The sequence below is a fragment of the Alnus glutinosa genome, chromosome 5 (assembly GCF_958979055.1).
Source record: "Alnus glutinosa chromosome 5, dhAlnGlut1.1, whole genome shotgun sequence".
NCBI lineage: Eukaryota > Viridiplantae > Streptophyta > Magnoliopsida > Fagales > Betulaceae > Alnus > Alnus glutinosa.
This window is the reverse complement of record NC_084890.1, coordinates 4,265,598-4,278,339: the sequence shown is the minus strand read 5'-3', so window position 1 is coordinate 4,278,339 and position 12,742 is coordinate 4,265,598. Positions and strand designations below refer to the sequence as shown.

The window sequence follows — 12,742 nt, the reverse complement described above, 5'->3', positions numbered from 1 at the left end:
CAGGATTTGGAGGGCCTGTATGATGCACATCCCAAGGACGAGACTACTACACAGGCGCTATGCGAGAATTAGGTCCGAACAATAGGTAAGTATGTATTTTTATAAATCTAAAGGGTATATACATATTTATGTTTTGTAGTTAATATTCAATCAAAATGATTAACATCGGTAACTATTAATGTGTTAGGTACTAATCCGGATGGCAGCATGCACTTGTTTCGAAGTGCTGACCATTACATAGCCGCACAAGGCGTGGGAGATACTCGTGGGGAAGAGGGTCGTGATGGAGTATAATCTAGGCTGGCAACCCGTAGGATTCAGCGCCAATAAATTTAGATGACAGACCGGGAAGCTAATAAGGAGCAGGAACTATGTGCATTTATGGGACAACTAGGCATATGTACCGGCTCATACAAAGGAGGATATATAGGAAGCCTTGATGGTATGTTTACAACGTATTGTGTGTGTGTGTGTGTGTGCGTGCGTGCGCATCTATATATATATATATATATGCACATATTATTTCTTGTTATGTTTTTTTTTTTTTTTTTCTTTATATTTATCAACTTCCAACTTGTTTAGGTGGACTTTTACATCCCGCCAAGTTACAATTTAGAAAAAGTAAAACGGGATCCATTCTGGGATATGGGTGTGAAGCTCAAGAATTGGAAACACATCGCAAAAAAAGACCTGGGCATTCGGCAGGGCGATACTCCTGAGACAGTACGAGCAAGAGTAGGGGAAAGAAAACTCTCCAACTACCACCCAGAGGACTTGGCTTCGTTGTTGGATAAATGGTGTGATGATGAGTATCAAGTTAGTCATGAATTATATTCCTATTTTATGTAGTTTCATTAATTTCATTTAGTTGTGTTAGTGTTCACATATTAAGAATGTTAATTTGTGTAGGAGTATGCTAATCATATGAAGCAATTATAAGCATTGCAAAATACTCCTCATTGCACGGGAACCAAAAGTTTTGCAAGGTTGTCACATGAAGAAGTATGTGCACCAATTTATCCCGTACATATAGGTGTAAACATTATGTGTTATATATATATATATATAATCCTGTGTGTTATAATGTTTTATTCTTTCGGCAGGCTGTCAAGAATGACACTTCTCCGACGCGAGCAAAAGAGTATAAAAACTTAAACGAGGAAGGATGGAAGGTATCCAAATGACATAGTGAAGGAGAGATGTGTATGCTACTCAACTTTTGTATATTGTTTTACTTATATGTGTGATAACTTATTTACAATGCACATTTGTTTGACACACCAACATTTAATACAACACGCAGTAGAGGATGGCAGAACTAATGCCAACCGACCCTGCTGAATCGTCAAGCGTGGCACAAGGAACAATACGCTGGAGACATGATGATGAGTATGCCCAGGCGCTCAGCAATAAGCCGGAGTACGTAGGCAAAGTTCGGCAGGTTGGGCCTAGGGCTGGCAATTTTGACACGACTTGATAATCTGATACGAAATTAGCGGGTTTGGGTTTACCTTAAACAAGTTTGGGTTATAAACGGGTTGACCCGTTTATCTTGACTTGGCGGGTTGTGTCACGGGTCACCCACAAGTGACCCGCCAGAAACGATTTTTTTTTTTTAATTATTATTAGCTGAATAGTGAAAACACAAAAAAAAAAAAAAAAAAAACCCTAACTTCTTTTCTTTTTCCTTCAACGCTGCCCCCTTTTCTTCTTCTTCCATTTTCTTCTTCTTCTCCCCGTCTGTCTATTGCGCCGTCTTCCTTGTCGTCTTCAAAGCCCCACGGCCTCCCCAATGTGTCTGTCTCTGTTAACTCCCCTCGCCGGTCGTGGACTCTGTCCTCGTCGAACTCGTTCAAGCTCAGGCCCTGGTCTTCTGTCCTCGCGCCTGATTCCGATCGCGACACGAAGAACTTGGAGGTCAGAGGCTCAGGGCCACCTCGATGCCCGACAGCGCCAGCGAGAGCGTAGAATCCAACAGCTTGTTCAAGACGTTGGAGACTTGGAGCTCAGGGCGTTGTTTGGGCTCTGGAACCTCTTGGTCCTCTTTAACATCTACTTCAATATCTACAAGAAGCAAGTAAAGTTTCTAAAGGATTTTGCGATCTGATTGTCGATTTAATTTTGTTTTGATTGCTGAAAGTGAAACATTTAGTTGAAATTTGAGGTGTTGATTGTGGATTTTGATTTGGTTTTGAGATAATGGCTTGCCCTTAGCTTTGAATGTTCAAACGGGTCGTGTCGGGTCGTGCCGTCCCGATACGACCCATTATGCTAAATGGGTTTCACGGGTCGTGTCAGGTGACCTGTGAAATTGTCGTGTCGTGTCTGGAGCGCTGACTTGTTAACATAAACGGGTCATGTTTGGGTCTAGCTTAAACGAGTCGCGAGTCTTAACAGGTCATAAACAGGTCGTGTCGGGTACCCATTTTGCCAGCCCTAGTTGGGCCAAATATTTGGCCTGTGCGGGGGGCCATACGCTCATACCATACACCCTCATAACCACAATCACAGAATCAAAGGCAACCTAGCTTCTCGCAAGAAATGGTCACTTCTGAGATCAATAAAGCACTTGAGGGTGAGAAGGCACGACACAAGGCACAAATGGATGAGGTGTTGGCGGCACAGTCTCATATTATGTCCCATAGCCAAATGGAGTCATTTTGGCGCCAGTCATTATCCGTGCCCGGAGTCTAATGATAACGCAGCGCCAGACAAAAATTCTACGCATTAGATCAATGTGATATCATCTGTTGATAGGGGATCAGGTAAGAATTAATGGTTTTTTTTTTTCTTGGTATGATTACGTTTGTTTAAATTCACACATTGCTCAATGCTTAGGACTGATTATGAGTTGATCATATTGTTTGCTAATTATGTTTGTTTTATCACTCGCAGTTGCTGCAGAAAATGTTGTGCAGTTACCTGGTCATGAAAATCTTACTGACAACTGATATTGGGTAACATTTGGGGTTATTTTGTTCATATATTGTAATCTGTATAATTTGTTATGAACCACTTGACAAAGATTGATAGAGTATTTTGTTTGTTGCAACTTTTATTTTGATTGTTATGACTCTATGATATATATATATATATATATATATATATTATATGTTTGTGATTCATTTCCATCGATAAAAATGCAAATTGTTGTGATTGTGTTGATCATGGATTGATGGAAATGTAATAGATTGTTGAAACTTTTGTTTTGATTTTTTAGTAGTTGTGATTGTGTTGGTCATAGATTGATGGAAATGTAATAGAATGGATTGTAAATGGATTGGCTTGTTGTTATTAAAATGCAGGCTTTTAATAGATGGATTGTAGATTTTTTTTTTTCAAAAAAAAAAAAAATTGCCTTAATTAGTGGCGTGCCAAAACAACACGCCACTAAATCTTAAATACTGACTCCCTGATTACTGACCTTCTAGAAAGGCCAATAATTAAAGGTCACTATTGTTTAGTCACATTTCAGACATCTTAAAAGGCCACTAAAACTCAGTTACAAAAATCATGTTTTTTTGCAGTGCTAGGCAATTAAATAGTTGTCACTTTTAATAATTTATCTTATATTTTATTGAGGAAAATACACTTTATCCTCATGGAGTTGGACCCATTTTTTGATCTAGCCTCAAATATTTAGAAAGTGGCAATCGACTCTTAGAAGTTTCAGCAATCGACATGCTTGCTTATCCATTAGCCTTTTCTGTATTTTCTAATGGAAAATGACCCACGTGTGTGGAAAAAGTTAACATATATATATATATAGACAAATTTGCCAACTTGTTAATTAAAGTATGTGGGAAACAATTGCAACTCTTTAAACGTCGCCAAATCAAAAAAGGGCTCCAACTTTGAAAAAGTTAATGCTCTGTTTGTTTCGGTGTATAATGGTTTCCATCGTAAAATATTTTTTGAGAAGTAATTTTTTAGGAAAGTATTTTCCACCGAAAACATTTTTCGGTGTTTGGTGCGTACGAAAAATCACAAATATTTTTTATATTTTCATCCAATCATATTAACTTATAAAAATCAATTTTTATTCATAACATAAAAATATTGATGTAAAATAATATAAAAAAAAACAACTAAAAAATTATGTTTAACTAAGATATACATATTGACTAACAATAATCATACATTTTACAAATTGGGATTATTTTAAAATTTTATTTTTAAAGTAGCTAGAATCTTGCCCTTTGTGCCGGATTCCGGCAAAGAGGCCCGAAATCTAGCCATTTGTGTCAGATCTGGCTGGAATAGCCAGATCCCTACTAGTTCTGACTAGAACCCGGCTAGAACTAGCAGGGATTTGGCCATTCTGGCCGGATCCCGGCCATCCCAGCTGTTCTGTTAAGGATTCGACCATTTTGGCCAAATTCTAGGTAGTTTGGCCAAAATCTGGCACAGTATTGCCAGAATCTGTCGACAGTGACCAGATATCGCCGGATTCCGACCAGTGCCAGAATTTGGTGATGGTCGACTGCTTGAGTATGAAAGTCGACTGTGTCATTTAAAAGAGGGTTGACTATGTGTGCCGTCTAGGAAAAATGACTTACACTTTTAAAAAGCGTAAATCATTTTCCAAAATTTACAAAGTATTTTTGGTCAAACAGAAATCATTTTTCGGTTGACTATTATTTTTAGCCCACCAAACACCAGAAAATGCCGAAATCATTTTTGAGAAAAAATTTTATTCCGAAATAAACGGAGCATAAATGTGTTTTCCTTAGTTTATTCTGTATCGTTTTTCTTCTCATGGTAAAAGCAAAAGTTAAAAGTATTCCTTTTTTCTAACTGCTTCATGGGTATAAAGCGATACTGTCATATTTTGTTCCACGTATAACTCCAATTTATTTTATTTTTTTAGAAGAGAGTTATTTTGCAATCACCCAGTACGTACTAGTAGTAAGTATGTAGTCATTAACTATGTATTCCGTGAATTATTATATAAAAAGTAAGGCTAGAAACTGTTAAAAGTATTAATTAAATAATTAAATTACATATTTCTATCAATTTAAGCTTTTGAGATAATTGGTGGTTTAACATAAACTATATTTTTATCTCACAATTACTTAACAATATAATGTTGATGTGACAGTTTTAACCAAATATTGAATAAGTTCTTGTTAAAAAAAAAAAAAATGAAATCAAGGATTGGCCGTTGGCCGAAACTGCCATGTACATGACAGCACTGTGGAATACTTGTGGGATCAAAATATGGTTTCAAGTATTTCTCTTATATAAATATATCAATTAGGAACAAATGCATTAGCGATAAGAAATGCTATATTCAAAATTTTTATCTCATCCCAACTAGCCTTAAAATTTATTTATTTATTTTTTTTAACAATTACTAATTCAATGGTTGGTTGAGACTGTCATGTCAGTATTGTTTAGGGCTATACACCGTCCCTTACAGGCTGAGAACATCTCCAAACCCCACAGGCCCGGGTGGTTATTTTGGATATCTGCCCAAGAAATTGGTTGGGAGATGAAGGCGATTTCAAACAACAACATCAACAATTAGCTAGCTAGACGTGCTTTTTCTTAACTTCAAAGCAAGACTAAGCAAAAAAATTACGCAAAGAGTATCCACAAAACTAAAAAAGTCCTTCGATTTGAGAGTAAGAGGCAAGGCCAAAAACAGATTGGTTCCACGAAACTCAAAATAGTTATCAAATATGAGATACAAACAAAGAGAATGAGAGAGACAGACCAATTAAGAACAAATACAAAGAGAGATTGGCAGTCTGCAAAGGTGACGAGAAAGAAAGGGAGGAACGTGTATGGCTAATTTATTTATTTTTAATATGTACGTAAATGGGTATGCGGGTGGGTGGATAATATCTACACCTGCATACCCATATACTGCTATCCATCCATTAATGTGTGGATAGCGAAAGTGGCCGGTGCCCAACCGCCAAGGTTATTGGGCCAAAAATTGCCCGTAACCCTAACTTAAGTACGGCCAATAGGTAGATTCATGTGTTAATATAATGTTATATATGCTATATAGTATATACATTAGAGTCAAAATTAATATAATGGGTTTTCATGTGTAGAAATATATTAAGAAATAGAGAGCGGACTTGAAGCAGAGAGAGAAAGAGATCGATTAAAACCGTTAAAGAGTTACATCTCCACTATTGAAGTAAACCATTAAAGGGATACAGCAGTGATGAATAAGAAAACTGAATAAAGACCTAATAAAGATAACATTCTAAAATATTGTAACAATATATACGCGTTCATGCATGCATTCCAGTTTCACACTCAATATTATTAGGTCATAGATTGTTTTATCACACTACCGAGAGTGTAGATCAGTAATAGTCACTTCGTTAACAGACGATGACATTGATTTGCTTGACAATTGATCTGACTCCTGCTCCTTAAATGCTTTGTTTGGCTCGATTCTTGTATGAGGTGATGGAAGAGCAATGGATAAACTGTTTAGCATGAGAACTATTGATGCCATTGTGGGTCTGTCGGCTGGATCTTCCTGAACACATAGTAAGGCAATATGGATACATCTGACGACTTCATTACTTGAGTAAGCGTCTTCCAAAGTTGGATCCAAAAACTCCACGAGGGTTCCATTCCTCCAAAGCTTCCAGGCCTACATAATTTGTCAAAATTCTTGTCATGTCACATTCTCTTCATCTGAGTCAGGGGTGACGATTTCACTGATGAGAAAAATTACTATATTTAGTTCATACTTACATAACCTTTGAGGTCCTCAGAAATATTCTTCCTACCACTTAAAATCTCAAGAGTTAAGACACCAAAACTATATACATCAGATTTGACAGAATATTGTCCATATATTGCATATTCTGGAGCCATGTAACCACTACAAATCACCAACACAACACAACAATGTCAGTAAACTAAGGATACAATATGAAACCTCGAAATTAAATATATTACCTCTATTCGATCATATTAGAGCTTTGCATTCATGAAAATTTGAAAGAACTTCCATCACTTTGTTTATTTTGACAAATTACTTTTGAAAAACACTCTACATGCACTCATTCTTTATTCCATTAAAACATTCAATCCCATTCTTTTTTTTTTTTTTTTTTTTTTTTTTAAGAGAGATAAGAGTTGGAAGAGCTTTTTGTTAGGCTTAAAGAGAGAGAAATAAATAAAATAAAAGATGAAAGACTGTATTGGATGAGAAAGAACCGGATATATATAGAGTGATTTTAAGGTGTGGTTCTAAATTTTTTTAAAGAAAATGGTGTTTAAATGATCGTATGTGGATGCTCTTAGTTACCTAAAATATGAAATTAGCTAGCATATAGAGATATAAGAATGACCATATTTTTCTCCTTTTCTGTGATGAAGTTGTTTGGAAAAGAGAAGATCAATTGATTCAGTATCTAGATTATGCAAAAGAATAAAAAGAAACATTTAATTATGTGTTTGTGCATGTGTGCATTTGTTTTTTGTATTATTATTATTTTCTTTTCTTTTTCCTCCGTTCAAAAGCACTATCGTGTGTAAATTCCTATAGGCTAGGCATCTACTATTTTTCAAGAGAAATTATAATTTTAAATTTTCTCAACATCTCCGGTACATCTCTTTCTTAAATTAACTATGTGAATTCTACCATTCTAATGCTTAATTTAGAAAGAGATATATAGGAGATCTACATATAACATGTCTCATTTCCCAAGCCATTTCTTTAGGGCTTTTTTTTTTTTTTTTTTTTTCCTAATGGCGAATAATTCTCTGAATATAGTGAAACAAAAAAAAAAAAAAAAACATAATATAGTTTAGAACTTACTATGTTCCAAAGATCCTACTTGTATTCGCTTGAGTTTGGTCAACTTCAAAGATCTTTGATATGCCGAAATCTGAAATTTTTGGATTCATATCCTCCTCCAACAATATGTTGCTAGCTTTAAGATCACGATGTATGATTTTAAAATGAGAATCTTCATGAAGATAAAGAATTCCTCGAGCAATTCCTCTTATAATCTTGCTACGTGTTGTCCAATCCAATAGTCTTTGTTTACCACAGTCTACATATACATCAGAATCAATATTTGAGTTAGAATGAATTAATTAAAGGCACGAGATGCTTTAAGTAACTAAAATCAAATAAAAAAGACAAATACAAAAAGAAAATCCAATTTTAATTTTCTCTCTGGCATCTTCAAAAGCTACGCAATACTCAATAAATTTGTTGAGGTTAAGCAAAATGAATGAACCTTCTTAGATTACAAGAATTCATCAATCGAGTGAAAAATATATTGAAGTGAATGTTTAATAGAAATCATGACACAAGAAAAGTCATACAAATGCTTAGAAAAAAAGCATACCGTATAGAAAATGGTCAAGGCTTTTGTTGGCCACAAATTCGTAGACAAGTATCTTTTCCTCTCCTTCCAAGCAAAATCCCAAGAATCTCACAAGGTTTCGATGTTGAAGCTTGGCTACCAAGATAACCTCATTCTTAAAGTCTTTTACATCTTGTGTAGTGCTTCTCAACAGTCTCTTCACAGCTATTTTTTGTCCATTCAGAAGTATACCCTAATAATATATATGCTTGGACAATTGTTAGATCACAGTTTACTTCGTAGAATATATATGTGAAGGCTTAACATCAAAAGCTTCGGAAAATTTTCATATATAATATATCTTAAAATGTTACATAACATGAAGGAAAAAAAAAAAAAAAAAAAAACCCCCGCCTTGTACGAGTTTATACAAGTTTATCCGAGTCTAGCCGAGTTTATATGAGTATGTCTCGTTTAATATTCGAATATATTATTATGTTCATGAACGGCTCATTTATTATTCAAACAGAGATCGAATCAAATTTAACCGAACCGAGCCAAGCCGAGTTCACGAGCGGCCGAACTCATCTTACACCCATACCCTAACCCGAGCCTAAGTGTATATACTATATAAACACAAATATGTTTTAGGGTTTACATAAATTTATATAAACTCTAACTCATAAAACGACACCCTAAACCCTAACCCTAAAACTAAATCATAAACCCTAACCCTAACCCTAAGTGTATGTACTATTTATAGCCATAAACCCTAACACTAAGTATACTATTTATATATAGCACGGAACCCTAAAAATAAGTGCATTTACTATATATAGCTATAAACCCTAAGGTTATGGTATATACAAGTCATTATGAATGTATATAGTTTCTAAACCGTTTACATGCATGCATATGTTATGCATATATGTATATAGTTTTAATTATAGGTTTTTTAACTTTTTTATGTGTCTATTTTTTTTTTTTTAACGTAGAAATGTTCAAGGCAATGGTGTACAAAACCAAACCTTAATTTGGTGTTATATATATATATATATATATATATATATATATATATATATATATATATATATATATAGAGAGAGAGAGAGAGAGAGAGAGAGAGAGAGAGAGAGAGAGAGAGAGAGAGTTAGGGTATATATATATACATTAATATATATATATATATATATACTAATATATAGTGTATATATATAGCTAGGGTATATATATAGCACCAAATTAGGTTTAGTTTTGTATAATATACACTTAGGGTTAGAGTTTACTTATAAGTATACCATATATAAGGAACTTGACATGTAAACCCTAACCCTAAATGTATGTATTATATATATCCATAAACTCTAACACGAAATGTATGTACTATATATAGCTCTAAACCCTAACACTAAGTGTATGTACTATATATAGATATAAACCCTATATATAAAGCATAAATTTAAGGTTAAGATATATATAGTAATAATATTAAGATTGTAGATTTTTTTGTTTGGATTTAAAAGAAAAAAATTTAAAATTAAATATAAGAATTTATATGCATAGCGTACATTTTGAGTCATTATGTATGTATATAGTAATATTAGTATGCATAGTATACAAATTTTTTTTTTCTTCTTTCTTTTCTTTTTTATTTTATTTTTTATTTAATTTTTTTTATTTTTTTTTTTTGGGGAAAAACATTTAGAATGACACGTAGCCATTCAGCCACACACAATGGAACACGTGTTCATGTGGCCACGTGGATTACTTACAAGCGGCCACATAGACACGTGTAATAAATACACGTGTCCGAACGGCCACATGTATACAGGTGGCCAGACAGACACGTGTATAAATCCACGTGGCCAGAGACATGGACACGTGTAATAAATACATGTGCCCGAATGGTCACATGTATACATACACATGTCCGAATGGACACGTTCATAAATCCACGCAGCCATTCGGCCACGTGTAATTATTACACGTGTCCATTCAGACACGTGTATTTATTACACGTGTCCGTTTGGCCGCGTGGAGTATTTACACGCGGCCATATGGTCACGTGTAATAAATACATGTGACCTAATGTGTCCCAGATTCAGTTTGCCACGTTATCACTATGACACGTGGCTAACTATAGTGATAACATGGCAAACTGGACACGTGGCTACAGTAACTGTTACTGTAGCCACGTGGCGACTTGTATGATTTCTTGTAGTGAAAGTTAAAGTTGTAGGTTTTCGAAAGTAAATAGTGAAGAATAATATCGACCAGCTAGCTTTCTTTATTCTATATTTATATGTATTCTTAGTACTATTACTAGATATTCACATATTCATATCGTGAATCCAAAAGATAGTAATTAAAGCTAGTTAATAACTACCTTTTGGATAGCTCTGGTTTTGCATCAATTAAAATTGATATACTTATATCGAAACTATCCTTTGAAAAAAAGAAAAAGAAAAAAGAGAAAATATAATATTAATCTCTTACCTTGTAAACGTCACCAAATCCACCTTTACCTAGCTTGTTATTTTCCGAGAAGTTGTTTGTGGCAGCTTCGATCGTAGCCAAATCAAATTGCAAGGACTCTACAGGTTCCTCTACGGTTGAAACATCATTCCCAGCTGCACAAACCAAACAGTAAATGTGACGGGAGTGTAGACATGAGGAATAAAACATAATATAAAATCAATCAACTTTATTCTTTACCGATTTGAATATCCTTTCCGGCAAGTCTCTCTCTTCTTAGTAAATAGAAGCCCAGAACCAATAGCACCGCCGCAGCAGGAACGAGAGTAGTACTAACGGTGATTTTTAGAACTCTGATTTTGTGTTTTCCTGTATAATCAATAAAATGTTCGTTGACATGCTAATTAAACGAATGAATACGAAAAATACTCATATACTGGACACTCGTTATGAAATTTAGTCGTGAGAAAAGAGCTATTGACCCGAATCCTGCAGTGATGAACCTGAAGGCGGAGGAGGAAGAATTGATGGCATAGGCGTTGGTACTGTCATTGCATTAAGCGTTCGGTAAAATGAGTAGATTTCGTACCTAATTCTACAGCTAGAAAACAAAATTCTTGCCCCTGGGCGTCCACTACAACATGTCGACAGTAGCGCTATCGCTTCCTGTATGCACCTACTGCAATCAGAGCTGGATATGTCAGGTGTGCACTGCTCAAGAGTGTATAGTGTTTGAGACCCCGAAAAATTCGCTTCTTTCGTTGCAAATTTTTTGGCACCGGTTCTAACATTTGTACCCTGGCTTACCAAGTGGTCGTTTATCGTCGCCATCAATACCTCGTTAAACAGATCTGGATCAGAAATATTTTCCCGACTAGGAACGTAAACTCCAGGCAACGTGTTCATGGTGGAGAAGAAAGATTGGTCTGAGTAACGTATCATGCACTCCTCGTACCAGATCACGGCCGTTTTTTCTATGGGGCAGTATGGATTAATCACCTCTTGGGTCGCAATGTCCACGCAGTCTTGGCATTCTTGGGTGGAAAGGTCGCCACGACAGAGGAAGAGTCCGTAGACAATGTCGGAAGCGTTTTGTCCTACGGTGGTGTTGTAGAAACCATCTTCATGTCCGGCGTTGGAGGAAAGGGAGGAAAGGAGTCGATAGAGATTGGACTGATAGGTGCTGTTGGGAGTGAAAGTAAGGTTAGTACTGTTTGAACAGAAATGGTATAAATACTGAATTCCGGCAGCCTCTCTGCTCATGCAGAGCAACGTAAAGACCACAAGAGTCATGGAGACATTGACGGAAGCCATGCCCATTTTGATGATCAATTTCTTTTTGGCAAAATCTCTGGCAAACTTGCTCTTCCTTGGGGAGGTTATTAAGTATGTTACACTATAATCCTGTTCTTCATCTTATCAATATTATATTTTCAAAACTTATTATTATAGAATTGTTCTTCAGAATATATTGTTTATTATTAGAGAACTAAAAATTAAAAAGAAAACACTGTTATTTGCTTTTAACTTAGAAAAAATAAGTCTTGTAAATATCATGTTAGTATAAACTTTTTCTCTGAAAATAATTTGACGACAGGACCAAAAGAAAACCCTTGTTTTTTTCTGTGTCGGCTTTAGAAGAGGAATAATTGTGGAAAAGATTCCAGACAGAGTTGTAAAAAATAAGGATAAAGTTATAAGTCATGGACATTGGATTGATGGAAAGTCACTTGTTTTTCATTTATTACTACTAGACTTGTAGGAGTTCTTCACCTCCAGTTCGATTCTTCCCCTATGGCGCAAGGCAACAGCCAGACATCTCTCACATCCTCCTTAAGGTCAATTTAATGGAAGGAAAGATGACCCTTCCGCACATTGGTGCGCCGTTCTTAAAAAACTTTCTTAAATATTTATAGATCCTTGGTTGAAAAAATTGTTACCAGCAATTTATGGATAGCTATAGCAAAAAACTA

General features: G+C 35.3%; 1 protein-coding gene and 1 long non-coding RNA gene across 4 annotated transcripts; one reads left to right on the top strand and one right to left on the bottom strand.

Moving 5' to 3' along the window:
• Positions 1–1,204, top strand: LOC133868001 (uncharacterized). Its single transcript, XR_009900266.1, has 5 exons — positions 1–85; positions 188–442; positions 583–816; positions 910–1,002; positions 1,104–1,204. It is a non-coding gene; the product is annotated as an uncharacterized LOC133868001 (long non-coding RNA).
• Positions 1,205–6,118: 4,914 nt separating this feature from the next.
• Positions 6,119–12,223, bottom strand: LOC133868300 (cysteine-rich receptor-like protein kinase 10). Of its 3 annotated transcripts, none has more exons than XM_062305117.1 (7): positions 11,273–12,217; positions 11,010–11,138; positions 10,791–10,924; positions 8,337–8,547; positions 7,799–8,036; positions 6,727–6,856; positions 6,119–6,622 (listed from the first exon to the last, which is right to left on the bottom strand). In XM_062305117.1, the coding sequence occupies exons 1-7, from the start codon at positions 12,087–12,089 to the stop codon at positions 6,311–6,313; spliced, it is 1,971 nt and encodes a 656-aa protein (XP_062161101.1). In that variant the 5' UTR covers positions 12,090–12,217; the 3' UTR covers positions 6,119–6,310. The 3 variants fall into 3 exon arrangements, with proteins under 3 accessions (XP_062161101.1, XP_062161099.1, XP_062161102.1); XM_062305115.1 differs by having other exon boundaries at positions 11,252–12,214; XM_062305118.1 differs by lacking the exon at positions 6,727–6,856 and having other exon boundaries at positions 6,551–6,689; positions 11,252–12,223.
• Between the last annotated feature and the right edge of the window lie 519 nt (positions 12,224–12,742).

What these genes read in the sequence shown, in the direction of transcription:
- LOC133868300 (XM_062305115.1), bottom strand. Translation starts at nt 12,089, where the DNA reads ATGGGCATGGCTTCCGTCAATGTCTCCATGACTCTTGTGGTCTTTACG. An exon ending in CCTTGACCATTTTCTATACG is followed by an intron (nt 8,037 to 8,336) that starts GTATGCTTTTTT and finishes ATGTATATGTAG; the next exon opens with ACTGTGGTAAACAAAGACTA. An exon ending in CTGAGGACCTCAAAGGTTAT is followed by an intron (nt 6,623 to 6,726) that starts GTAAGTATGAAC and finishes CAAATTATGTAG; the next exon opens with GCCTGGAAGCTTTGGAGGAA.